Below are 27978 nucleotides of genomic sequence, written 5' to 3' on the forward strand. Positions count from 1 at the left end.
ATTTTAAAAAAATTTAGTGGTGAAATGTTAAAAATATTCCTAATTTTAAAGGAAATTCTTGATTTTAACATTTGACCACTAAATATGATGGTTGATAGAGACTTTTGTTAGCCTCACATAACAAGTTAAGAAAGTTCCTATGTATTTCTAGCTTAATAAACTTTTTACCATGAATAACTGTTCAACTTTATTGTTTGTCTTCATCTAATAAAATGATTATATACATTTTTCCTCTAGTTAATGTGTGCATTATATGAGTTTTAAAATGGTGAACCAACTTTGCGTTTCTTACATAGACACAGTTGGTCATGATAATATATATGTAGACTTTAAAATACATTTCTGGATTCAACATTTACCTTTGTGAACAAGTAGGTTTTTTTTTTTTAAATAAAGAGAATTCTGGCCAGCCAGTGGGCATTCACTCCACTCATCTGAGAGTAGAGGAGTAACGCTATTCCAGAACACAATAATGTTAGTTTAAACCTCAGAAACCTGTATTAACCCCATATCCATCCTAACTGTTAAATATACAGATCTATACTACATTAGCTACACAGAAAACCATACTCAAGGCATTTGCCAGGGAGTATAACCTCTAACATACTGACAATTTATATTTATTAAAAGCTCACAAAGAAGTACAACACTTGTATAAAAAGAATGTTTTCTTGTTTTTTTTGTTTTTAAGAAAAAACAAATCCCCAACGCTTTGAGGATTTTTATCAACTCTTTATTCAGTAATGCAGGTCACGCTCCAATTATGGAAGATATTTTTTTATGCTTAGTTGCAGTAAGGACTCATTCCCAAACAAAACAAGTCGTGACTTCACATGAAACCAATAAATGGATTTTTTTTAATAAAAGGAAGACTGGCAAAAAAGCTTGCCCATTCAATTTCAAATATTGGTTATAAGGTATAGCCACTGATATTCTTTCATGTTTAGAAATTCTTTGTCATTATTCAAAAAATCTTGTGGTTTTTTTTTGCGGTACACGGGCCTCTCACTGTTGTGGCCTCTCCCGTTGCGGAGCACAGGCTCTGGATGCGCAGGCTCAGCGGCCATGGCTCACGGGTCCAGCCGCTCTGCGGCATGTGGGATCCTCCTGAACCGGGGCACGAACCCGTGTCCCCTGCATCGGCAGGTGGACTCTCAACCACTGCGCCACCAGGAAAGCCCCCCAAAATGTTTTTAATCATGCTAATAAACTTGTTTACAAACAAACCCCCCACAACAGTTGAATGGGGACATCTTAATGAATAGTCAATCCATCCTCTCCAGCAAATATTCTAAATTTTATCTGTAGGTAACCACACAAAGAATAAAGTTAATATAGGAAAAAATAAATAAGAAAAGAAATCCCCACTTGATTAATCCAAAAGAAGGCAAGAAAGCAGATAAAAAGAACAAAGAAAGATTTTTTGTTAGATTAGAAACAAATAGTAAGATGTTAGATTTAAACTCAATATATCAGTAAAGTTAAATAGCAATGTTCTAAATGCATCTTAAAGATTGAGAAAATTTTTTAAAAGCAAGATTGAGACTGTAATAGAAATAAACAACTAGCCATTGCTTATAAAAGACATGGAAAATTTGTAGTAAAAGAATGGAAAAAGATACCACACAAACACTTACTAAAAGAAAGCTGATACAGCTCTTCAAATCTCAAACAAAATCAATAACAAGGTGAATTACTAGAAATAAAGAGGGACATTTCCTAATGATCAGAGGTCAATCTACCAAGAAGATATAACGATTCTATATTGTATGTATCCATTAACATCACCTCAAACACATAAAGCAAAAACCGACATAACCAAAAGAAGAAACAGATGAACCTACAATTATAGTGTTATTTTTTGACGCATCTCCCTCATAACACATTCTAGAAGTTTTGAATATGGTTAACAAATTTGACCTGACATACATGACAGAGCACCTGAGCACCAACTTAGGTCAACAGAGAGCTAAGTACCACCATTTCTTATACATCCTCTCCTCTCAGTAATTTAAATTGCTTTTACTGAACAGTACATTGTATATTTATGTGATGCCATTAGTCCACACTGAGGTTCACTGTGTGAAAATGCCCTAATACAATCATCAGTGGATCTACTGTAAGGATGTTATCAATATTAATATCACTGCTCCAAATCATGCATTATTTGTACCAATAGTTATACTTCTCTTGAGCAGATGGTTTGTCTTAATCTTATGAACACTGTGTAGAATGTAATGGACCAGGGTTTCCATCTCCTTCTGATGACCAGAAAGTTTACAGCCAAATTAAAGACTTAGCTTCAGAAATAATATAAATATGGTATATACACTTGTAGCATCATATCTGGTTCTACTCTGTCCTCATCCTCATTGTTCTCCTTTATCTTGCCACTTTCAATTCACTCTATCCTGTCATATAAAGGTGTCGCTCCAAGTTATTTCTAGACAGTGCATGATGAATGAAATATAAGAATTTAAAAACACACAGGTGGTGAAAAAGGCAAATACCCTTAATGGCAGTTGTTTACTTCCCCTTGCTCTTCCTGATAAAGACTTTATTTAAATATGAGTAAGTTACAAAAGAACGATTCAATTCAGGAAAATCAGATTCAGTGCAAACCAATAAGCTAACAAATGGGTCACAATAAGCAAATACCATACGATAGGGCCTACTGACCAAAGAATTAGCTGGCCTGAATATCTAAGCAGGCTCAGAGCTCTACTGATATGTCCACAAATCCCAGGTTTGGGACGATGCTTACTGGGTTCAGGATTCAAATGTGGACTACTATCTGAGATCTACTTTTAAGAAATCTGGGGCCTGAGACTTCCCTGGTGGTGCAGTGGTTAAGAATCTGCCTGCCAGTGCAGGCGACACAGGTTCGAGCCCTGGTCCAGGAAGATCCCACATGCCGCGGAGCAACTAGGCCTGTGTGCCACAACTACCGAGCCTGTACTCTAGAGCCCATGAGCCACAACTACTGAGCCGTGTGCCACAACTACTGAAGACCTCGCGCCTAGAGCCGGTGCTCCGCAACAAGAGAAGCCACCGCAATGGGAAGCCCGCACACCACTACGAAGAGTAGCCTCCACTCACCGCAACTAGAGAAAGCCCGTGGGCAGCAATGAAGACCCAATGCAGCCAAAATACAGCTACTGAGCTTGCGTCTCTCACTAGAGAGCCTGCATGCCACAAACTACAGAACCGAAGCACCCTGGAGCCTGCGCACCACAACTAGAGAAAAGAAAACCCGCACAATGCAACTAGAGAGAAGCCCGCAAGCCACAACGAAAGATCCTGCATGCCGTAACTAGGACCCGATGCAGCCAAACATAAATAAATAAATAAATAACAAATCTTAAAAAAAAAAATATCAGGATTGACTAATTCCAGCCACAATTTATTATGAAAGTCTCGACTTTCCTATAATCCTCTATCTTGCAATTTGTCTTTTTTCTTCTTGCACAGTTCTCATTAGAGTTAAGAAATAGTAAGTAACTAAAAGAACTAAGGATAAAATGCTTTATATACCATCTTCCATGTTCATACTTTGGAGAAGATAACTTGCAGTGTTATCTAATCAGTGCCCCACTGGCTGAGTAGATGGGTGTGAAATAAAAGAAGCATTTGGTACTAATGCCCAAACTTCAAAGGGATCCTTGCATTACACTTACAAACCTAGCAGTGACCCAGTTCCTGTTATGCCTCAAAACTATTAACGGTATTGCTTTGGATTTCCTGACTTCCTATGATTTCAGCCTTTTCTGGGGGCAAAGAGTTCCTATCAGTTGTCTAGGAGAAGCAGCAGACTCCAGAAAACCAGTACAGTTCAGTTGAAGAGTTAAGAAAATGGGCTGTGGAGCTGGATGAGTCCAGCTCCTGGTTCTACCGCTTGCTCATTGAGTGACCTTGGACAGATGGTTTAATTTCTCCATCTGAAGTTTCCTGATCTGTAAAATGGGATGACAGCAATACTACTTCTTAGGGTTGTTGTGAGGATTAAATGAATTGCTGTAACTTAAAACACTGCCTGGCCCGTAGAAACACTACATCAGTTCCCAAGAATAATTTTTTTAAGTGAAGTATGGTTGATTTACAATATTGCGTTAAAGTATTGTTTGTTAACACTATTGCTGACTTTGCAGATGTTATCTTTTTCCATTAAAAGAGTTTTTAATTTCTGAGAAAAAACAAAACTGTTAATGGGTCACAATGCTTACAGAATTAAGTATAAGCTCTTCTTCCGGCATCCAAAGACTACTTTTACTCCAAGAACACCCTATGACACACTTTTAACATAAGGTCCCACTTTTAACATAAGGTCTATGAATCAGGAAAAAAATTATTCTAATTTTATTCACTTTTTTCTCTTCTTCAAACTCCCTCTCATCTCTTAAAATGTTTCTATCATCTATTTGTTTCATACCAAACCCTTCACCTGCCTCAGGAAGAGCATGGTATTTAAGTGAGTTTTTTAGAGAAGTTAATCAAACTACGACTACAACCCTTTTTCCTACAAAGATCTCTCTAACATGCCTGTTTTCTGCTCTTTTTCTAATCCTGACTTGAATATCTGAGTGGCCACAGACATTTCTAGTCACTTCGGGGCCTTTGGATACAAGGTAGAGAACTCTTATACAGACCAGCATTACTCAGACACTAAGATATTATAAATATGAAACATGGCAGTGGGACAAAACTGTCATTTTTCACATCCTGGAACACATGTAAACTAATATCTGACCAGCATACTGGTGGAAACTAGAAGGGATTTAGAGTTTGTTTCATCTCTTGGTGAAAAAACATTGTTATAGTTGCTTTATGGATTTTAAGAAAAAAGTATCAGAATGTGTTAAATAATATATTTGTATATATAATCTGCCAACTTTTTTTTTTTTTTTTTTTTTTTTTTGGCGACCAGGGATTGAACCCGGGGCCCTCAGCAGTGAGAGCGTAGAGTCCTAACCACTGGACCTCCATGGAATTCCCAATCTGTCAACATTTTAATGAGATACTTGAGTAGGCTTAGTTTATAGAAAGAACCATACATATGATGTTTGGATATAAATTTAACTGTGGCAAATTTTTGCATGGTTTGAAAAGCGGTTTTATCACTCTAAAAATGTACAATAATTTAATATCGAGAGTCACATAATTAATCCATCCCCAGTTGGGACTCTCATTCCTAGAAGAAGATGAGTTCTTGTGGAGAAGCAGCTGCTTACATGCTCTTCCTTTCCTCCTCTTACCTTTCTGCCTCCTTCACTCTCTCCTTCCTTTTCTTTCACATTTCATTCTAACATAGATTTTCACTGACCTATAACTGATAATCCTTTTGCTTCACTGAGCTGCCTCAGACCCAAAAAGATGCTAAACCACTCATCCTATCAATAAAACACTCCAGTGCTTGGAAAACAAATCAGAACTGGACAGTCCACAGGAGGTGGGGAGGTAAAGCACTGCACCTCAAGGGCGCAGACTAGCAGAACTGACTTCAACCGCTGTACCCATCCTGTTGCAAAAAGGTGTGTGTTGGGGGGGAGGGTGATCATTAAATACCAAATGGCTTGCGTTTGGTCCGCTGCTTTACTTCCTTTTCTGAACCTCTAGGACTTCAGTGTTCCCTAGCAACAGAAGCAAAGGATCAATTTAGAAAAGTGCTTTCCAGAGCATTCCTATCTAGCTACTGACCAAGCCATTTTAGTTTATGTGGTCACGCAACTGAAATTCAAGGAGATTTATCACTGACTGTCCTCGGCAGCAAAACTGGAAGAGTACCGCTTGATATGTATGCTACTAATGTCTGAGATGACTGATTCCACCTCTACTGCACAAGCATGGATTGGTTTCAGGAAGAATTAGTAGTCTCTGCATCTCACCGTGAACCGACAGTGTTGCTAGGGAAACTGGTAATTATGTGGCAAAATGGAGGGTGCAGAAGAGAAGAAAAAGGGTTCAGAAGAGATGTAAGGTTTTAATCCAAATCAGCATGTTTATAGTATAGTTTGCTGATATTCTGCAGTCATATAATTTAATAAATACCATTAATTATATGTTTGACAAGATACAGATTTCTGAACTAAAAGAAATGAGCAGAAATGAATAAGACTCTGGAAAGCTACTGGTTACTGATCATACTTTGTGTATGGCATAGCAGGAATATATACTTATTATAAACTACGACGAATTTGAAGAATTAAAATATTCAAAAAGGTGAAAAAAACACATTGATTTGATTTCTGACTTTTTTAAGAAAACAATCTTATCGAGTTCCAGATATAAAAATTGTAACTCCATAAAAGCTCTAATAAAATTTCTTTTTTTCACCTCAAACACCCTTTAGGGTGGAGAAGAAAGAAGTGTTGCCATTTTGATATTATACATAGTAAAAAACCAAGCCAGAGAAGTTGAATGACCTTCCTAAAGTCACATACCTCTTCAGTTAGTGGTAATGTTGGTGCTAAATACTCTTCTTTAACTGCCTGGGAGGCATTATTTACAGATTATGTCTTAGTAAGGGAAAACACAGCAAAAGGATATAAACTTAGTGAACAGATGCAAATCTCTAAATACCACTTTACTTTTAAATGAAAATTTCCAATACTTTTCACTTTCAACGGCTAAGAGTTTAGTTCTGAAAGTTAATGATATGATATAAACACTTGTTTATCAGGAAAATCTCATTGGAGACATTTAAAAATGTGCGAAAGAGCATCAAAGAATTAAACAGTTCATTAGTGATCACAGTTTTACTGCATGTCAAACCACTGCCTGTGAGTTGTCAGTCCCTTCACGACTGCTGCCACATGACATTCTTTTATTTTCACTTTTTCTAACGTCTACTAGGTACCTATTTTAAAAGATGAAATAAAAAGTTCTATGTCCGCCTGTGCATTTATTGTTATAAATTCTTATACATTCTCTAATTTATAAATACCCTATACGTATTAAAACATTCATACACATTCTTATACACACAGTCTATGCACGGGCGTGTGTGAGGGAAGCAAATAAGTGATTTATTTATGGTTGGTGTATGAAAGAAGACAGCCATTCACAATACAAAATGCTTCCCGTGTTCTGGTCTGATTTGGTCTCTGACAGGAAAGAATGAGACATATACACAGGACATCGAGGTAAAAGCAGAAAACTACACAGAACTTCTTAGTGAATTCCAAGTGCTAGAAGTCAGCCTTCTGATGTTATGAAAAAGATCTTTTTTCTAGGGACTTAAAAATCACTCATTTTAAGCCTTACTAATTAATACTTAAGTAGTGTAACTCACCCTATATGGGACGAGCTATCAATTTAAGGCAGTTTATTAAGCTTATCAATTTTATGGTGGTTTAAAAATAATATCTGACTTGTCCGATTTGGAATTTTGTTAATTCTTTACATCAAAGATTTATTTTTGATAAGATGAGAGAAAAATTATAACTTCCTAATTTGATAAGCCCGTTTTTCTTTCCCACAGCAGGAAGACTTTTTCAACTTTTAAATCTCTGAGTTAAAAAAAGAAGAATGTAAGGCCAAATTTTACAGTCATTAAAAACATTTTTTATGGTTAGGTTAAACAAACCTTGACTTAGGCCATCTTGACAAGGTGTCTGCTTGACATCCAAGTTCTCCAAGGTATCTCCCTTAGAGACCTCACTAAGAGATGTTCTTCTCTCAAAGATGTTGTTGTTATTGTTGACTTGAGTCCCATTTTGCTTCAGTAGCCTGAACACCTCAGCTTCCAAATCTCTAATCTAAGAGAGAAAAGAAATATGCATTCATGAAACCCTAAATCAGCACTTCTCTCCAAGCACTAGGCAAAACTACCCTATTCTTTTTTTTAATTTTTATTAAAATATAGTCGATTTACAACGTTGTGTTTAATTTCTGCTATTTAGCAAAGTGACTCAGTTATACATATATATACCCTTTTCAAATTCTTTTCCATTATGGTTTACCACAGGATATTGAACATAGTTCCCCGTGCTATACAGTAAGACCTTGCTGTTCATCCAACCTATATATAATAATTTGCTTCTGCTAATCCCAAACCCCCAGTCCTTCCCTCCTCAACCCTCCCGCCTCTTTGGCAACCAAAAGTCTATTCTCTGTGTCTGTAAGTCTGTTTTTGTTTCATAGATATGTTCATTTGTGTTGTATTCTAGATTCTACATGTAAGTGATATCCTATGGTATTTGTCTTTATCTTTCTGACTTACTTCACTTAGTGTGATAACCTCTATTATTTCATTCTTTTTAATGGCTGAGTAATAGTCCATTGTATACATGTACCACATCTTCTTTATCCATTCATCTGTCAATGGACATTTAGGTTGTTTTCACATCTTGGCTATTGTAAATAGTGCTGCTATGAACATGGGGGTGCATGTATCTTTTCAAATTATACTTTTGTCTGGCTGCCCTATTACTCAGTGGCTTTGAGCATATAACTCACCCGTACTTGCAGGCCTTGAACTTCCACAAGATGAGCTTTTTCCAAATCTTCTATTTTCTTTCTTTCTGCTTCCTGTCTTTTGATGAAATCAAGTTCTCTTAAGAAGAAAATAATAGATCTCATTGCATCAAACACTCAATAAATGAGGAAACGTAAAAATTCTTATCAGAAGCAATGAACTGCACAGTGAAATAAATAACTACACAGCTGTTTAAATAAACAAAACTCAATCACAGAGAAAAGGTATCTAGTAACGAAAGCAAATAAAATGTCTTAATGGGGGCTTCCCTGGTGGCGCAGTGGTTGAGAGTCCGCCTGCCGATGCAGGGGACGCGGGTTCGTGCCCCGGTCCGGGAAGATCCCACATGCCGTGGAGCGGCTGGGCCCGTGAGTCATGGCCGCTGAGCCTGCGCATCCGGAGCCTGTGCTCCGCAACAGGAGAGGCCACAACAGTGAGAGGCCCGCGTACCGCAAAAAAAAAAAAAAAAAAAATGTTTTAATGGATTACAAAGTAAAGAAAAATGCTTTGATTCTGCTTACTAAGATTTTCATCTGTAGCTCCTGACTCTAGAGCACCCGTTCATATTTAGATAGAAGCTACTGAACTAATGACCCATGTTGGACAATTTAGTGGAGATAATTACATGTCAAGTAGATATAATTCCACATTTATAAAGTCATTTACCTAGTAAACTGATGGAACTGGATGGTAAGAGTTTTAAAAAGATAATTATAATAAGATTGCTTCCTATAAATGGCAGTAGAGGGGCTGTTGGGTCAGAAACACTGAGGGGGAGCTGTCACTACATACCTGAGGATAATATGGGGAGAAGGAGAAATACCTCCATTTTGAGAGTCTGGAATGCAATATGCAAATTTGGTAGAATTTATTATAAAATTATTACATGAAATAGAGTTAGGTATATTTTTGGTAAAAAGAGTTAAAACAGTGATGTACTGAATTCATGGTCATAAGAACAATTCCCCCCTTTCTAATACACTTTTTATAGCAATATCTTTTAAACATTACAAACATTATTTCCATGATAGGAAATAACAGTTACGGTGACTCTTACATATATGCTTAGCTTTTCAAAATTTTTTTGCAGTACGCGGGCCTCTCACTGTTGTGGCCTCTCCCGTTGCGGAGTACAGGCTCCGGACGCGCAGGCTCAGCGGCCATGGCTCACGGGCCCAGCCGCTCCGCGGCATGTGGGATCTTCCCGGACCGGGGCACGAATCCGTGTCCCCTGCATCGGCAGGCGGACCCTCAACCACTGCGCCAACAGGGAAGCCCTATGCTTAGCTTTTAAGGCTTGACATAGAAGGCCAGATGAGATACTGGTGCTACTTTCTATTATTCTAGCTAGCCATAAGTAACTGTTGAAAAAAATCCGTAAAAATCTCCCTGGTCAGTCTCCCTGAAATTACACCAAGATTCAACAGATGGAAGCAAAGCAGCATCAGCTCAGAAATAGCAGTTGAAATTTAAAAGCAGAGTGTGGTGATGGTCTCTTACTGCACTGAACCAAGGCCCTTTTGATTCTCTCAACAGCTGAAAGAAGGAAACTGGCAGGGCAGGAGGTCTTGCTAGTCAATATTTACACTATCTGTAGTGGGAAAATTCTGAAGTTAACTGATTCTAAGAATAGACATAGAAGCAGCCTCATCAAGGCCCCAGTTGCTGCTTTGTAAGTACTTTATCCAATAGTCATTCTGCATGACTTCAGCTGGGCTTCTTGCTTCTAAATCACAGATGTTTGAAAAAGGATAGAGGTTCAAATGGTTTAACAGTTACTATTAATGATTAACAACAACAACAAAACAGGAGGTTGCCAAAAAATTATAGAAGAAAAACTATAATCGCATATGAAAAATGATGCAAGAGATTTCTAAAACTTAATGTCTATTTATGCATTACCTATGCTCCTTAGGGGCATGACTCTGAGGCCACCTTTTCTTTTCCACTAGATATTATGAAATTACTGGATGTAAACCTTCTTTAGATACACATAACTATTCTTTAGTCATTGGAAGCTGCTTACTTTTGTTGAAAATCCTTGATCAGTTTCTTTGCCTTGTTGTACTTCTTTTCCAAGGCTTGATACTGGCTTTGAGTCTCTTTGAGGTGCTCGTTCACCGTGTGGCATAACGTTTGAGCCTCAATCCAGTAGCTCTCCAACTTCAACATTCTTTCTTTATTCTCTTCTATATTCTGCTGGAGCTGGGTTTTTTCTAGTTCCCACCTCACTTTCTCATTTTCTGCGGCTTGTAGCTGGACAAAGCAAATATCAAAGCAAGCATTATCTGGGTACTTCTGTAGCAAAAATCCCTCATATTTTTATAGTGTATTTTAAATTCCATTGTTACATATATTCAAATCATCAAACACACTGAGATGAGAAGAGCAAGTATTATTTTCATTATTACACAGATTATAAAATGGAGGCCTTGAAAAGTGAAAATGTTTGTACAAGGTCACGCATCTGATAAATGACAAAACATGGATCTGATTCCAACTCCCATGATCTTTCCATCACACTATGTGGTGTATGAAATTCTCCGAGCAGGAAAAAGTGTTTTAGAGTTTGATTCTATCCAATGAACTTCAACACGATTTCTTTTAGAGTTTTTCTTTTTTTTTTTTTTAACATATAATTATAAATGAAAAGTTAACTAAGAAGGGAGTGGGGAGAGGCAAGCTGGGAGGGAGAGAGGGGCAGAAGCACACAGTATGGCCTAATGGATAAGAGGGGGACCGTGGAGTCATACAGTTTAGATTTGAATTCCAGGCTCTGCCATTATTGGCCTTTAAACCTTGGACAAGTAACTGAAGTCCTCTAAGACTAAATTATGTTATCTTTAATCAGAACTGTGATATAACACATCAGCATGCTTGGAACAGCTCCTTGGGCATAATAATCTGATAAAAGTGATTTTTACTTTGTTTCTATCCCTTTTGATGATATTATCACATCTTTTATTTCAACTGACATGAACATAGCTTGTAGCTCATTATTTTGCTGACACTGTTCTGAGTTTCTAGAGCCTAATAAATCCTGATTTGAATAAAAGTATAAAAGACAGTGTGAGTAAAAATATAAATGATTGCTGAATTAATTTAAATCTCTCTGATGGGACAGAAAGGCAGCTTCTCGTGGTTTCTGCTTTCAGGGAAGCTTAGGAACAGACAACACACTGGTCCAAATCCCTCATTTCTGAAGAAATTCAAGACTGATCTCTCAGGTAAGGGGTCAAAGGTCATTTATTCACAATAACCAGCTAACCTTTAAATGAGTGCTTCATCTACTTCACATGCCTCTGTTAAAGTTCAAAAGGATGCAGAGGCATTATAAACTATCAATTTTCAAAATCTAAAACATTCCAAAATCATTCGGAAAGTGGAAATATATGTTTTTATGTATATTTTAAACTAAACACATTGGCAAAACAGGTTACAAAGTAAAAAGTAGTCAAAAACATTTCAAGATTAGGAATTCTATTATCAACTTGGATATAAAGAGTCATAGTAAAACAAGCTAATCTATGGCTATTATATGCCAATATAATATTGAGAAAAATATAAAATACTAATTTATAGAATTTTCTAGATTAAATATCTAACACATAAGCTTTGTTAAAGCACTTGCAATCCCAGGTGAATCTTTTTCCCTGATTGTACCTAACAACTAAAAAAAAATCTTCTATTCTTCCATTCTATGACAAGAAACATGGCAATTTAAAACAGGACTGGGTATTTGCTGCATCTTTTATTAAGCAATGTTTTGTGTTTGAGTTGTTTATTTACCAACCACTACTAATTTAAAACTTATTATTCACAGAGCTTGGTTGAAACCATGAATGATGTATAGACATGTTTTGACTAAAGAGCTGCAGAGTTATTAGCTAAAAATACCATTTAACCAAAATAGCCTTGCTAATTCATCTCCATTTAAAACACATGGAAAAACCAAAACAAGTGTATCTAATGTGAACAGGGAAACGGACTGTTAGTAGTGTGAGAACAATTATGTCTCAATTTTTAAAAGACCATAAAAAATAAAGATTATTGTGTTTTTAAAGTAACTCAAAAGATATTTTTAAATCTTTGAAATTATGTACTTGATAAAACTAAACACTGTTCAAGAAACTTACAAGTACCTTATAATTTACCAATTAAAAATGCCCTTCTGAATTATGTATTATTTCATATATAAACTAAAAACATATACTCCTTTAATCAAGACCTATATTTCCCCACAGATTTAAATAACATGAACTAAACTTGTCTAAAGATTTCTGGTAGCACCTGGCACCTAAAATAAATTATTCATATATTAATTAAATTTCATAATATTTAATTACTAGACATTGGAAGTTTTCTCTGTGAAAGATAAGTAATGTGCTATGTTAAAATACATTATCTCTGATGAATAAGTTAAAAATAATTAAACATTTAAGATAAGATAAAGAGATACAGTATAACGGCTTGTGCTTAAGGAATTAGTGGTCAAAATGTAATTTGGATTCTTGAACTATTATAAACATTTACTTTTTAATTTAATTTAATTTATTTTTTTAAATAGCAGGTTCTTATTAGTTATCCATTTTATACATATTAGTGTATATATGTCAATCCCAATCTCCCAATTCATCACACCACCACATAAACATTTACTTTTTGAGGAAAGCTCAGAGGGAACGGGCCACATGTGTGCAGATATGTAATTTAAAAATACTGTGCTATTTTCACTGAGGGGTATGGTGGTGCTGACCCCCTAAGAGTATGCACTGGCAGGATTTTCCGCTAACAGTGGAAATGAATCTCTCACATTTGTATTCTTTCAAATGCACAGAAACAAATTCCTTTAGTCCTCGGGTTGAATTTATTCATAGCATCTGAAGTTTAAAAAGTACAATTCAAACATCATGTATTGGTGCTTACCTTGGTCTTCAATTTTTGAATCTCTGCTTCTGTAACTGCATGTTTGATTTGCAACTGAAAATGGAAAAGGAAGAAAAAAATCTGAACTAAGTGTATCTATATTTTTAAAGCTTCAGCAGCTAGCAGAATACCTTATTATATAGCTGAAGGCCTAGAAAAGTGCTGCAATGCAGCAGGTTGTAAATTAAAATGTCTAGTGTGTAAAATGATTCTAGGTGCAAACTAATTAAACATGGGGTTTATGGCTCACACTCCCTAACATCAGATTAGGTTACGAATTTAATTGCTCAGGGACCAAAGAGAAGGAAACACATTTTCTTGCCCTCTTTGCAGCTCTTCCTTTATGATTTGAGGGTCAAGGAATTGTTTCCTTGCAGTCTTGTGGATTGAACAAGCCTCGGCAGGCAAGTCAGCCCGTGGCCGCGGGAAGCTTCAATTCCAAATCTGGAAGAAAGGTGGCGCTCTGGTTCCGTGAGTCGCACGCATTTTAGGCTTAGCAGCTCTTTTACAGCTCAGGCTGCTGCAAAGCTGGAGAAGAGGATGATGCAGTCCCGCGGCGAAATCTGTAATTTTTTTTTTTAATTGCAGGAAAGTACAGATCTAGTTTTCTGTCCTTTAAAAGATCTACTCCTATTGAGGACCTTAGACCCCCACCCCCAAAGCTTCAGCTACAGTTTATTCTCCTGAGAGCCACCATTTAGACTTGTTTTGCTTCTCCCCTCCCCCCCCCACTTTTTCTTCAATAGGGAAGAAAAACGAAGGAAACGTTCATTCCTTAAGGGATAAATAAGTACACCAAAATTTACGGAAAACTTTTTATGTGTTGAAAATCACTTTTCTAAAATCCTTGGGGCCAGATGGTTTTGGAATTCCGAGTTCTTTCAATTTCAGAAATGCAGTAAAATGCATTTTTCCATAAATTGCTTTTTGCCCACAGCAGGGTCTGTGGAGGCAACTCTGTAATGAGACACATGAATATGTTTGCCACCAAACATGTGAATATTCTCACTAAGGGAGGTACCTAAAGACTGTAAGACTGTAGCATCCTGTCAGTTTCGGTCAGATTTACTACCCAAGTGATTGTTCCACAAAATTATTTTAAAAAACTGTCTCAGAGCATTTTGAATTTAGGATTGTACAGAGGGACTGTAAACTTCCCATATTACTGTAATCAAATAAGTCCAAGATTTTCTTATCAGAAAGACGGCTAATGAAAAGACAGAAATGTGAACCTTTGGAGATCACACCACCTCATAACCCTCAGCTTTCTCTCTGGTTTGTAATCTGTACTTCCTTGGTTTTCACCTGGCCAGCAGGGGCGTATGGGAAGGATGACGAGGGAAAGAAGTTAGAATCAAGGACAGGGTTCATTCAACACCCTTAGATGCTGATGAATAAAAGCCCAGAAACTGAGAGGCCCCACGCTCCCTGCAAAATGCCCCCTCCGGGATGCTTTCAGCTTTCCGGGCTCTGCAGCTACAGCTCTGCTCCTGCTGAGGGGTGACCTTGAAACCTTCAGATGTGATTCTGCCCCACTCTCCTGCTTTCAGACCTGGTCACTCTTGCCTCTTCGGCTCTTGCTCCTTTCACCCTCCCTGTTCCCAGGGCCTTCTGTGCTCTAACAGTCTCTAAAGAGGAAGTACTCTTTGTTAGCACAGTGTCTAGCATAGAGTAAGTCCTCTATAAAGTTAGCCAAGACTAAGAATGATTTGAAGAACTCAGATGTGATTACCCTAACTCTACTTCTCAGTTAAAAGCGCTAAATGCTGTAAAATGTTGCACCTGAAATAAAAGCCCTCTGGTTCTAAGCTGAAGAGTAGCAAGAAATCAAAAAGGCAGACTTTTTGATGAACACCGCAACTAGGAGGAACTGCCGTATCTTATTTTCTCGGTGGTTAACTCCCTGTAGGGTAATATATTGCAATACAACTTGCTGGGACTTTGGATTTTCTTTGTTCAAATCGCCATGTTCTCTAGCAAGCTACTTCTCTGGGCCCCGGTTTCCCATATGAAAAATGAGAGGGCTAGGTGGGAAGAACCCCAAGGCCCCTGTAAGTACTCCAGGTGTGACACTTACGAAATGAAGGGCCTGGAGATGGTTGTCAAGGCGGCAGAGTCTAGGAATTCTCGTTCCAAGCCAGCATTTTCATCCCTATGAATGCATACACTAGACTAATCCGCTGGTGTGTGGGACAAACTGACGTGAAACTGCGAAGAAGCCAAGTTGATTTTCAGTTATCCTGCCCCTCCCATCTTAGCGAAACAGATAACAGAAGACAGCTGAACTCTTAAGTGGTGAGGTGAGAACACTGATAAAAGCTTGAAGTGTTACTCAGTATAGCCCAATCCTTTAGCTACAGGAAAGCAGAATGAGGTCTGTAAATTCAGACATTATTCAGAAGATGGACAAAAGTTTTAGTGTGAGGTTTCCCCCAGTACTCATAAGGCTGAAAATTATAGATATGTGATTATTTTAATCCTGCATGCACATGAAGAGAACTTCTACAAATCCACCACTATTAACAGGAAAAGCAATAAAAATAAACTAATCTAACACTTTCATTTTATATAGGAAGAAACTGTGTTTCAGTAGTTTAAGCTGCAGAGCTAGTAAGTGTCAAAGCCAGGTTTTACGAATTCCAGTCCACAGTCCTCTCCTCTAATACTAAGTTTCTTACATTCGTAGGACCCTTTTTCCCTTTTTCATCATCTCCTTCCTCACTGCAAATGAATCTGTAAGCGAGGCAGGACAGGCACTGTTAACCTCGCTGTTCAGACAGGGAAAGAGGCTCAGAGAAGTTACATGGCTTCTTCAAGTTCCCAGCAGAAGCAGGTGGTGGAATGGAAATTATCCCAGGTCTGACTCCACCTACCTCTGTTCCTCCCTTCCTTATGCCCCTCATCTGAACCAGCTTTGGAATACATTTTTCATTTGATCATCACAGAAACCCTGAGGCATATGTGATCATTGTGACCTCCCAGATGAGAAACTAGGACTCCACCTGGAAACCACGGATCACTTCTGGTAGGCTGAGTATTCTGGCACTACATACAACATGGTGCTCAGTCAGCTGTTATGAGTCATGGAACTTAGAAAGAAATCTCTCCCTCATTATTCAACCAGCATTTACTGAATGAGACTGTGTGCCAGGTGCTGTGCTAGTTGTTGAGGATACACGAAAGTGACATAGAACCTAACTTCGAAACACTTACTACAGGGAAATTAATATATACCACCTCCTGAGAGAAGTTCCCAGATGCCTCAAAAAAATCTTGGAGAGAAACTTCAGGTGACCTGCGGCTTCGGCCTACTATGGACCCTGCCTCCCAGGCAAAGTGGGCACGATGGGCCTGGGATACCTCCATTTCACGAGCAAGAGGAAACTGCTGTTCAAAGAGGTGAAGTGACTTGACAAAAGAAGCACAGTGCATACAAAGTTGAGTTTTCTTATTCTAGAGCAGTTCTCCTTTCACGTTTAATAGGCTTTCCAGAGTACAGCTGTAAGGGTTTGCAGACAACCCCCGAGACTGGTCAGGCTGACTGCAGGGGGCAGGGTCTACAGGGCTGGTTAATAGAAACAGAGCCTGAAATACCTGTTGGACCTTTTGGGCTTGAGAATCTAGGTTTGGTGAAAAGACTTGGGAAGGGAGGATACAAATAAAAAGAAAAGGTTAAGGACTGCAGGTCAGTGTCTCTCAACTTATAAGATCAATCTCTTTCATCTCTTCTGTCATCTTGAACATGAATGGCATCAATATCCACCACAGGATTACAGCACAAATAAACACACACACTCCTATGGAGAACAGGAGCTCTCATATAACATTCTGCAGGTGTACCTGCTGTGTTTATTTTCTGTTTATTTCTTTCAAAAATATGAGTACAGCACATGTACTCACATCACTGAATCAATATAATCCAAATATAACTGCACTAGAAATAGAAACATCCTTACGCATAAACGTTGTAAAACCGAACTTCTGCACTCTTTACTTATCCTGTGCAAGCATGAAAAACATTTTTCTTTAAAAAGGAAAAATGTTATCTTCGCAGGAAAGATTTTAAGGGCGCTCTTGTACTGGAGATTTTACGGATAAGAGCGACATTCTTTGTTTTTACTTTAGAAGGGCAAAATAATAACTGATATTTGCATACAACTTTATGAAGTAGTTTCAGCATTGGAATCAGAATTTTTACAATGATCTCTGTGATAATTTGACTGCAGTCTGTCTTACCCATGACAGTGTAAGTTCCACAAAAGAAGAAATAAGTGCTGTTTTTGCCTATACTTCGGTGCTGTTAAAATGAAACTATGCCATATTGCTTTATAATTTCTGCTCAAAGGTTTATATATGGTACCTACCTTTATATTAACAAAAGTGTTTTTCTCAGGAAACATTATGCAAAACTAGCTGAAATCAGCTGACTGAATGATATTGTAACCTAATGTGAATGGCAACACTAACTGCCGTATGTGCAGCACAGGGTCACTCTCTAAGGAGGTGCCATAAACTGGTTATTGATGGTGAAGGTGCTGGATGTAGGTGACAGCCTGTAATTACAGCTACTCTTTAAGTATCTGTTTCTCGTTAAGTACATAACATTTTTTACCTTCTCTACATATTAATGGGAAGTTCCATAAAGATTACTATCTAATGCATTAATAACTTCTTCTAGATTACTTTTCATAGATTCTCTATGACTTAAGTAAGCAAAATAACACAATTTTTTACACTCCATATTTTTTCCTCAAGACAAATGCAGAACTGTTTTTACTGGGAGCTGATATCTATGGCTCCCGAGAAGGAATGGTGGAGGCGAAGCACTGCACAGTCCACTGAAATGGCACCTGGCCAGCAGTTTCCGATTCAGCCTCTTCCTACTTCCCACTAAATTTCCAGTGAAATCACATTACAAAAGAAAAACTCACAACCAAATTGACACTGAAACTAGAAACAACTGTTACTAGAATATGAAGGAGTCATGAAGTTGAATTAAGAAAAATCTATCCAAGCTTCACTCCCAAGACAGGGAGATGCTTTGTGTCGCTCTCACTGATTGCTTGAGATACCAGGTCTACGCAGTGAGGAAGATGGGCAATCTCTACTGTCCTTCCCAGGAGCTGTCCTCAAACCAGGCTCTCTAACTCTCCACCTTCCATATTCATTCAGAAAGCAACTGCTAGATGAAGAAAAGAATGCAGGAACGGTAGCTGATAGTGGCACATTGCCTACTTTCACCTGCAGACCCCAAAGTGCAGCAATACAGACAGGGGCAGTCACAGTAAGTGCTTTGATAGCAAGGAATAACTTTTTTTTTTCCCTTTAACTTCAAGAACTGAGTGGCGAGATTTGGATATCCCACCTTAGTACAGAGAACTGCTTTAGATGATATGTTGTCAGAAAATAGCCACCAGGCTGGAAACTAGGCACATAGATATGTCCTCCTGATGTAGGTCTGGAAATGGAATTCGTAATTTTTAAAAGTGGCTAATTGCTGCTTGAATACAAAGAAAGGTTTTTGCCTCATTTCAAGATAAATAAATGAGAAAAAGGCAAAACTGAGCCTATTACTAAATACTTCAGCTCAAGGAAAAGAGAGTATCAACTTGAAAATTCAAATAAGTAAACCTGTGAAAATTATGTATCCCATAAATAAAAAGACATTTTAAAGTAACTCTATGGAACACCAGGATGAAGAGAAAGTGAAGAAGCATGAGGAATAAGTGGAGAGTAAGGAAACTAAAAATGTAATTAAAAGTCATTTTAGAGGTGCTAAAGAGCATACCTGAACTTGAAGTTGAAAGCATATTTAATGCTACAGAAAACTGAATCATTGACATGAGAGGACACATTTGAGAACAATCTCAGAAATAGAAAAAAACAGAAAAGAGACATAAAAAAGATAATACTGAAGACAGGGTTTCTAGAAAAGAAACAGAAACTGAAAAAAATTTTTAAATGAAGCAAATATTCATAGACTAAAATGAAAACATAAAACAAGGAAAGCAGATTGGAAGAAAAAAATTAATGAAAGGAGGCCTACTTCAAGAAACTGTAAAGAAGATGTGGCACATATATACAGTGGAATATTACTCAGCCATAAAAAGAAACGAAATTGAGTTATTTGAGGTGAAGTGGATGGACCTAGAATCTGTCATACAGAGTGAAGTAAGTCAGAAACAGAAAAACAAATACCATATGCTAACACATATATATGGAACCTAAAAGAAAAAAAAAAGGTTCTGAAGAACCTAGGGTCAGGACAGGAATAAAGACATAGACGTAGAGAATGGAGTTGAGGACACGGGGAGTGGGAAGGGTAAGCTGGGACAAAGCGAGAGAGTGGCCTGGACATACATACACTACCAAATGTAAAATAGCTAGCTAGTGGGAAGCAGCCGCATAGCACACGGAGATCAGCTTGGTGCTTTGTGACCACCTAGAGGGGTGGGATAGGGAGGGTGGGAGGGAGACACAAGAGGGAGGGGATATAGGGATATATGTATACATATAGGTGACTCACTTTGTTATACAGCAGAAACTAACAGAACATTGTAAAGCAATTATACTCCAATAAAGTTGTTTAAAAAAAAAAGAAATTGTGATAAAAAATTTAAAGTACAAGGTTAAAGTAATACAAGCATCCAAATATCTGTTGTCATTAGACTTTTCCTTTACAGTATGCAATGCTAGTTCAAAACAATGAAGCTTGCCCTACAACATTTTCAGGGGAAAAGGTTGTGAATCAAAGTATTAAAACCAGCTAATTATCATTCCTGTGTCACGATAATTAGAATGAGAGGAGAGGAGAGGTAGATAAACATATGCTATGGCTATCATTTTGTTAAATGGTAAAGACATAGCTGCTGATCTCCTTTCTATGTTGCTGGGAGAAAATATCCTAAGACTGAGTCAAAGTTACTCAAGGGTAATCTCTAGAAGAGTAGAATAAAAATGTATAACTTTTAAGCTGCAGATGAAAATTTGATGTATCTAATGGCAAGTAGGTAAAAAGATCAAAACAAGAAGCATGGTAACTGTAATATATGAAATAAGGTGGTAGATGTAAGTTCTAATATTAAAATGATTAAAGTAAATATAAATGGGGTAAACTCACCAATTAACTGACAAAGACTCCTAGAGTAGTATAAAGGATTTAGGAATAGGTTGACTGAAGGAAACACAATTGTGCAAAAGGATACAGAATGGATGAAAACAAAGAGATGGAAGAAATAGATACTGTGAAGCAGATATGAAGCAAAAGGAAGCCAGTGTTGAATTTTTACTATCAGACAAAATAGAATTTGGAGTAAAATGCCTCATTAGAAACAAGGAAGATGTTACAATAAATCGAAAAGCTGTAATAATCCTGAACATATAGGCAGCTAACAACAAAGATTTAAAATGTATAAAACTACAATTGCTAGAATTATAGGAAGAAAGAAACAACTGTAGCTGGCAACTTTAACATATGCTTTTTAGAATTAGTACATCAAGCCAACAAAATCTAAGCCACACAGCAGAGAAGACATGTGTGTCTGTATTATTAATCTTATCTATATAAATTTAACTTATGTAAATTTCATACCCAAGCACAGAATATGTTTGCTTTTTACATACATGAGAAATATTTAAATACAACTATTTATGAATTAAGTTACAAAAGATGTCTTGAAAATTAAGTTACAAAAGATGTCTTGAAAATTCTAAATAGCTAGGAATATGTTTTCTGAATAGTGTGATAAAATTAGAACCCAATAACAAAAGGATAGCAAAATAAAGTTGTTATGTGTGGAAAGTAAAATATGCCACTACATAATTCTTGTGTTAAAGAGGAAATTGCAAAAGAAATTACATCTAAATGGCAGTGGCATTCTAAATGTAAAAAAAAAATTGTGACATGTAGCTAAAGCAATATTCAGAAAAAAATTACAGCTTTAAATAGACTTATCAGACTGTAAGGGTTATCAAAAGTAAATGTACCAAGTGCAACTGATTAATGCCAAAAAATAAAAAAGGAGGAAAAATAAAGATATTGGTAGGAAATAATAAGTATTTTTTAATTTAAAAAGAAATGTAGGGCTTCCCTGGTGGCACAGTGGTTGAGAGTCCACCTGCCGATGCAGGGGACACGGGTTCGTGCCCCGGTCCGGGAGGATCCCACATGCCGTGGAGTGGCTGGGCCCGTGAGTCATGGCCGCTGAGCCTGCGCGTCCGGAGCCTGTGCTCCGCAACAGGAGAGGCCACAACAGTGAGAGGCCCGCGTACCGAAAAAAAAAAAAAAAAAAGAAAGAAAGAAAGAAATGTAAAGCTAACATGACAGATAAATTCTAGAAAAAAAACACTGAGAAAAAATTGAAAGTACTCAAAGAAAGAAAAGAATAAAAAAAGGAACTAGTTATAGATACTAAAGATTTCAGTATTTTAAAGCGATATTATAAAAATATAAGTTAATAAATATGAATGCCTAGAGGAAATATATGAATTTCTTGAGAAATACAAAATACCAAAATTGGCCCAAGAAAAACTTGAAAAGACTAATAGCTATTGTAAAAAAGTATTTCAAATCTTCCTCCACAAAGGCACAGATGGTTTTACAGCTGAGTAATAACAAACTTTCAGGGAACAGAAATTGCCATCTTATGCAAGTCATTAAGTGTCTCTTATAAAAGTCATTTCTGAAAATGAAAAATAAAGAAGACTTCTCAACTTATATTGGAACTAATATAACCTTTGTGGCAGCTTTTGATTAATCCACTCTAGTTAAGATTTTCTTAGGTGACATTTATGTAATAGAGGGGACTATAAAATTTGAGAAAGGGTCAGGAAAAAAAGGCTTGAATTAAACAGATACATTCCATAAACTTGGATTAAAAGAGTCAATGTGATAAAAATGCCAGCTTTCTGCAAGTAATTTACTATCTTAATGTAATTACAGTACAAAAATGCAAGGAAGTTTTTTCAAGGGAGTTAAAGTGATTCAAGTGTTTTCTTGAATAAGTTGAAAAGTAATGGAATTTCTGAAGAGAAGAGTTAGATGGATCTGATTTATCCCATCAATGCTTTATATATATTCTAACAGTACGGCACCAAAAATTAATGAGAAAGTGGAACACAATGTGAAGACCAAAAGCAGTCCAGAGTGTTAAGGCACAAATACTGTAGATAATAACGCTGGGCCTCCAACCAGAAGGAAATGGGTAAATGAGCATGTAATAAAAGTGCTAGCCCCCTTGTCAGCTCTTTGGGAAAATTAAATTAGGGAGCTGTCTTGTTTATACAACAAATTCTAGTATATGCTTGATACCATTCATTCACCAAATATTTAACCACTAACTCTATGCCAAGAACCGTGCAAAGAATGTGGGTACAATATTCAGCAAAAACAGAGGAGCTTAGATCTAGTCTAGCAAGATACATAATGGGCTAAAAGTAGGAATGACTGAGAGAATGTTAGTCTAATTTGCTTTGCCCAAACAGTGTAACATATACTTTTGCTTGAAATAATGTAATTAAGAGAACTCTATGTAATAGGAGACTTTCTACAGATTCCAACACAAAATGACTCTCCACCTCCACCCCAGGTTTTGTGTATAATCTTGTGAAAAATATCTAACACTGTACAGTATTTGGGCGTGTATGTTAATCACATAAAGAAATTTCAAACTGTGGTAGTGGCAGCGTACGAGATACAAATCCTGTGACAGAGGGCCACACAGTTGATACTGAGTAGCAATCTCCTGAAGAAATAAATATATTCATATGTTAAATATAAAACAAAAGAGAATAAAAGGATTAGAAGTGAAATGATGTGGTATTTGTCTGTTCTAGAGGTGGTGACAAACCTCCAATTCTTAAAAGCCAAAATTAAAACTACAGATTTGGTTACTCAGGCTAAAACGAAATCAGCCATGCTATATAGAATGGGTCCAGATCATGGAGCAGCCTACACCAACGCCAGCAGCCACTTTCTGTAAAAGTCCAAAGAATTTAGGATTTGGAGGCCATATGGTCTCTGTACAACTACTCAGCTTTACTGCTGTAGAATAAAAGCAACCACAAACAATAAATAAATGCACATCCATGGCTGTGTCTGAATAAAGCTTTATTTACAAAAAAAGGCAGCAGGCCCAATTTGGCCAATGGGCCATAGTTTGCCAGCCCCGGGTCCAGATCACGCAGCTGTCTGCACTATGGAGTCAACTTCAAACAATATTTATGGAGCACTGACTGAGTCCTTGGCTCAATTCAGAAAATGGAGGCTATAACCTTCCATATACTATTTCTGCTTTTTAGGCTCTTTAGCTTCCACTAAAAAAACGTGTACCCTATTTCCAGCTCAATTATCTAACAAAGAGTAGGGGTCATGCTTACCTGGCAACATGCAAGAGCTATATAATAGGTTTTTGCCAGGGTACACAACCTTGTCCTCACTGCCTCAAAGTTGGATTGAGAGTTACAACATTCAGAGAAGTTTTTTGTTTTTTGTTTTTTTTTAGATTCCACATATAAGTGAAACCACATGGTATTGTTCTTTTCTCTTTTTTTTTTGATTGGAACAAGAATTTATTTGAACAGATTTATCAGAGGCTCACCAAAATCACAGCAGCATCAACCACAACTGCAACCACAAACATAAAACAAACAAAAATATAATACTTTAGAAGACCCTTGGAATCCCATGGGCAACTATCAAGGACATTTGTGAATGATCACAGCTCTTTATTCCTCTATTCCTTTCATTAGATGTATGTCAGAAGATGGGAAGGTGAGTGGACAATAACAAAGAGACACACTAAATTGAGAGTGTTATACTAATTAGTGCAAAATATGTGAGGATTTCCCAAAGTGTGGCAAGAATGAGATGAGGAAAACAATACAAGCTACAATCAGTAAAATCAGGAATATAAGCAAGGCCGGGGCATCTACTGAATATGACTGAGTCCTCTTACATTTCCTAGAAGGTCCTAGGGTCTTTTTTTTTTTTTAAATACAGCAGGTTCTTATTCGTTACCTATTTTATACATATTAGTGTATACATGTCAATCCCTATCTCCCAGTTCATCCCACCACCACCACCCTCTTTTCCCCCTTGGTGTCCGTACATTTGTTCTCTACATCTGCATCTCTATTTCTGCCTTGAAAACCTATTCATCTGTACCATTTTTCTAGATTCCACATATATGCATTAATATACAATATTTTTCTTTTTCTGACTTACTTCACTCTGTATGATAGTCTCTAGGTCCATCCACGTCTCTACAAACGACCCAATTCCATTCCTTTTTATGGCTGAGTAATATTCCATTGTACATATGTACCACATCTTCTTTATCCGTTCGTCTGTCGATGGGCATTTAGGTTGCTTCCATGACCTGGCTATTGTAAATAGTGCTGTGATGAACACTGGGGTGCATGTGTCTTTTAAAATTATGGTTTTCTCTGGGTATATGCCCAGTAGTGGGATTGCTGGGTCATATGGTAATTCTATTTTTAGTTTTTTAAGGAACCTCCATACTGTTCTCCATAGTGGCTGTATCAATATACATTTCCACCAACAGTGCAAGAGTTTTCCCTTTTCTCTGCACCCTCTCCAGCATTTGTTGTTTGTAGATTTTCTGATGATGCCCATTCTAACTGGTGTGAGGTGATACCTCATTGTAGTTTTGATTTGCATTTCTCTAATAATTAGTGATATTGAGCAGCTTTTCATGTGCTTCTTGGCCATCTGTATGTCTTCCTTGGAGAAATGTCTATTTAGGTCTTCTGCCCATTTTTTGATTGGGTTGTTTGTTTTCTTGTTATTGAGCTGTATAAGCTTTTTATATATTTTGGAGGTTAATCCTTTGCCCATTGATTCGCTTGCAAATATTTTCTCCCATTCTGAGGGTTGTCTTTTCATCTTGTTTATAGTTTCCTTTGCTGTGCAAAAGCTTTTAAGTTTCATTAGGTCCCATTTGTTTATTTTTGTTTTTATTTCCACTACTCTAGGAGGTGGGTCAAAAAGGATCTTGCTGTGATTTATGTCAAAGAGTGTTCTTCCTATGTTTTCATCTAAGAGTTTTATAGTGTCTGCTCTTACATTTAGGTCTTCAAACCATTTCGAGTTTATTTTTGTGTATGGTGTTAGGGAGTGTTCTAATTTCATTCTTTTACATGTAGCTGTCCAGTTTTCCCAGCAATACTTATTGAAGAGACTGTCTTTTCTCAAGGAAGATTTCTTAAAGAACAAATAGTTCATCTACTCTTCAGATAATATGTATTATTGGGCCAATTCAGAGCCAAAGAGAAACAGATTATACCACTTCCTCCCACTCAGTCACTTCCTGCAGAAGAACTTTCTTTTTCTGCATTTTTCTTTGGTTTGAAGATATCAGTTAATCTAGAAAGACTTTATAAGAAATGGTCCTAAGATAGGCATTGCTACTTCTACTATAAGAGAATTCTAATCATTATATAATAGTGTACTTCATTGTCACTGAGACGTTTGTATCTGATTTAGAACTAGGAATAGTCATAAATCATCTGAAAAACCCATGTATTTTGCCTCAAGGACTCTGTGAACTATATAAATGGAAATGGTTCAACCTGACTAATAACAATATGTGGAAGAGAAATGGGCACTCGAAACCACTGGGTGACATCAATAAATTTCTATATTACCAAGAAAAGCCATTCTGGTGGCAACTTGGCATTAAGTACAAGTCCCCAAAATATTCATATTCTTTGATCTAATAATTCCACTGTAAGAAATTATCCTAAGGATAATTTATTGCAATATTTATTGCAACATTACTTTTAATAATTTAAAAAGACCTGGAAACAAAGGATATGTTCCAAAGCAAAGAATTAAGTAAATTATATAAGATCCATAAGATGAAACAGTAAATAAGCATCATTTATGGAAAGATATTTGATGACATGGGAAAATCCTAATAATACACTTTTAAGTATCAAGAGCAGGAATTTAACACAGTATACATCCTACAATCCCAAATACCACAATACTGGGATTAGGAATGATTTTTTGGCATTTATACAAATCTGTATTTTCTAAAACTCTATAGTGAACATAAGTTGTTTTATTTAATAAAAACTTACATTTGAAAAGTACATTCACTTTGACACTGGTCTCACTACTATAAATTTGTCATAGGGAATTAAAAAGGTAAGTCAATGTACTAGGTGTATTAGGTAAAACATGAGAACATATAAAATTGACCTGTTTATAATACATCAAAATTATAAATAAATTTATAAATTATAAATCTGCAATTATAACCCTTGTTTTTCATGAATAGGAGAATATATTTTCCAAGTGGTCAAGTCCCTAAGAGACTTGCAACCACAAAACAATGGTTTTCAAGTCTCAGTGCTTCAGGGTTATTGTGGGCAGGCTGTAAATAATGACATACTTGTTTCCAACAACGGAGGATGTTCCACACAGCAATGAAGAATAAAATGCTTGTGGACCCATTCATCACTGTTTCTGTTTTACAAGTTGGGGGTCTGAGAAGTTCATTTGGAAGAAGAGTTTTTGTGGTTATCTGCATTCGCCCCCTCAGGATCCATTCCTGGCCCTTTTCTGACAGCTCCTGCCTCAGGAGGCTAATCTCTTCAGATTTCAAGACTGAATCTCCCAGGCTCCCCTGCCTGGGTTAGGCTGATGGGAGGCATCAACAAGAGGACAGAAGGGTCTTGGTATATTATCACCCTTACCCCCAGGATGTAGTTTTTAGCAGTGGTTGCATCTTACAAAACTGCAGATGTTGAATGGCCCTCCTTCAAAAAAAGGTAATCTCTTTCCCTCTTTACCCATTAAGCCAAAAGATGGTAACAACTTCCCCTGTGGCCGGTCCCTCTACACTGCACCATCCCTTGGTAGTTCTTTTAACTCTACTCAAAGTTCATTCATTAAACTTTCTTCAGTTAAACCACTTGGGAATGTCATCTGATCCCTGTTGGAACCTTGTCTATTTAAGGAAAAGAAAAACAAAAGCCTTTTTAGAAATCACTGCCTTCGAGGAAAGCCAGGTTCCAAAACTTTCATAAAGCTTTACAAATATAACCTTGACACAAAAACTGCAAATTTAAGCTATAGCTTGCAACTATGGAACAGACAAGTTAAAAACTGTCACTATGACAAATAACAAGCATTTAAATTAATGACAGTGGAATGAGATCTTAACTTTTGCCTTGAAATTCAATGAGATTCAGGACAATCTGTTATTGAAAGGCTTTCTTTAAAAAACTGATTATTCTTAATACACTTTTCAAACAAATATATATACTTAATAATGAAATGGACAGCTATAGAAAAATACTTTGCAGATCAGCAACTTACCTCTTTGAACTTGTGACTGAGCTTGCTTGTGTCCAGGTCTGATGGGGAAAACATGTCCTCATTCTCAGGCAGCTCGAAGACTTCAATGGCGATGTCACTGCCAGGAAGAACAGGTCCTACCTCATCCTCCTCTTCATCTGTGGCATATTCTCCTGTCTGAAAGGAAGGGGATTTCAGAAATCCAGCTGTCCTTACCCATGTGGAGGTGGGTTATTTTAAAATATTTTATAAA

At 37.0% G+C, this 27978-nt stretch overlaps 1 protein-coding gene across 2 annotated transcripts in view; it reads right to left on the minus strand.

The window, feature by feature from the left end:
• Positions 1–27978, minus strand: part of PPP1R9A (protein phosphatase 1 regulatory subunit 9A) — a 306866-nt gene that overhangs the window by 50840 nt on the left and 228048 nt on the right. For both annotated transcript variants that reach the window (XM_024767116.1, XM_024767115.1), the window contains exons 7-11: positions 27747–27902; positions 13400–13453; positions 10500–10729; positions 8455–8551; positions 7583–7754 (exon numbers count right to left, since the gene is read on the minus strand). In XM_024767116.1, the coding sequence (XP_024622884.1) occupies positions 7583–7754; positions 8455–8551; positions 10500–10729; positions 13400–13453; positions 27747–27902 (709 nt within the window). The remainder of the gene's footprint in view (positions 1–7582; positions 7755–8454; positions 8552–10499; positions 10730–13399; positions 13454–27746; positions 27903–27978) is intronic.

This window comes from Neophocaena asiaeorientalis, unplaced genomic scaffold (genome assembly GCF_003031525.2).
Source record: "Neophocaena asiaeorientalis asiaeorientalis breed wild unplaced genomic scaffold, Neophocaena_asiaeorientalis_V1.1 scaffold70, whole genome shotgun sequence".
In the NCBI taxonomy this organism is placed as follows: Eukaryota; Metazoa; Chordata; class Mammalia; order Artiodactyla; family Phocoenidae; genus Neophocaena; species Neophocaena asiaeorientalis.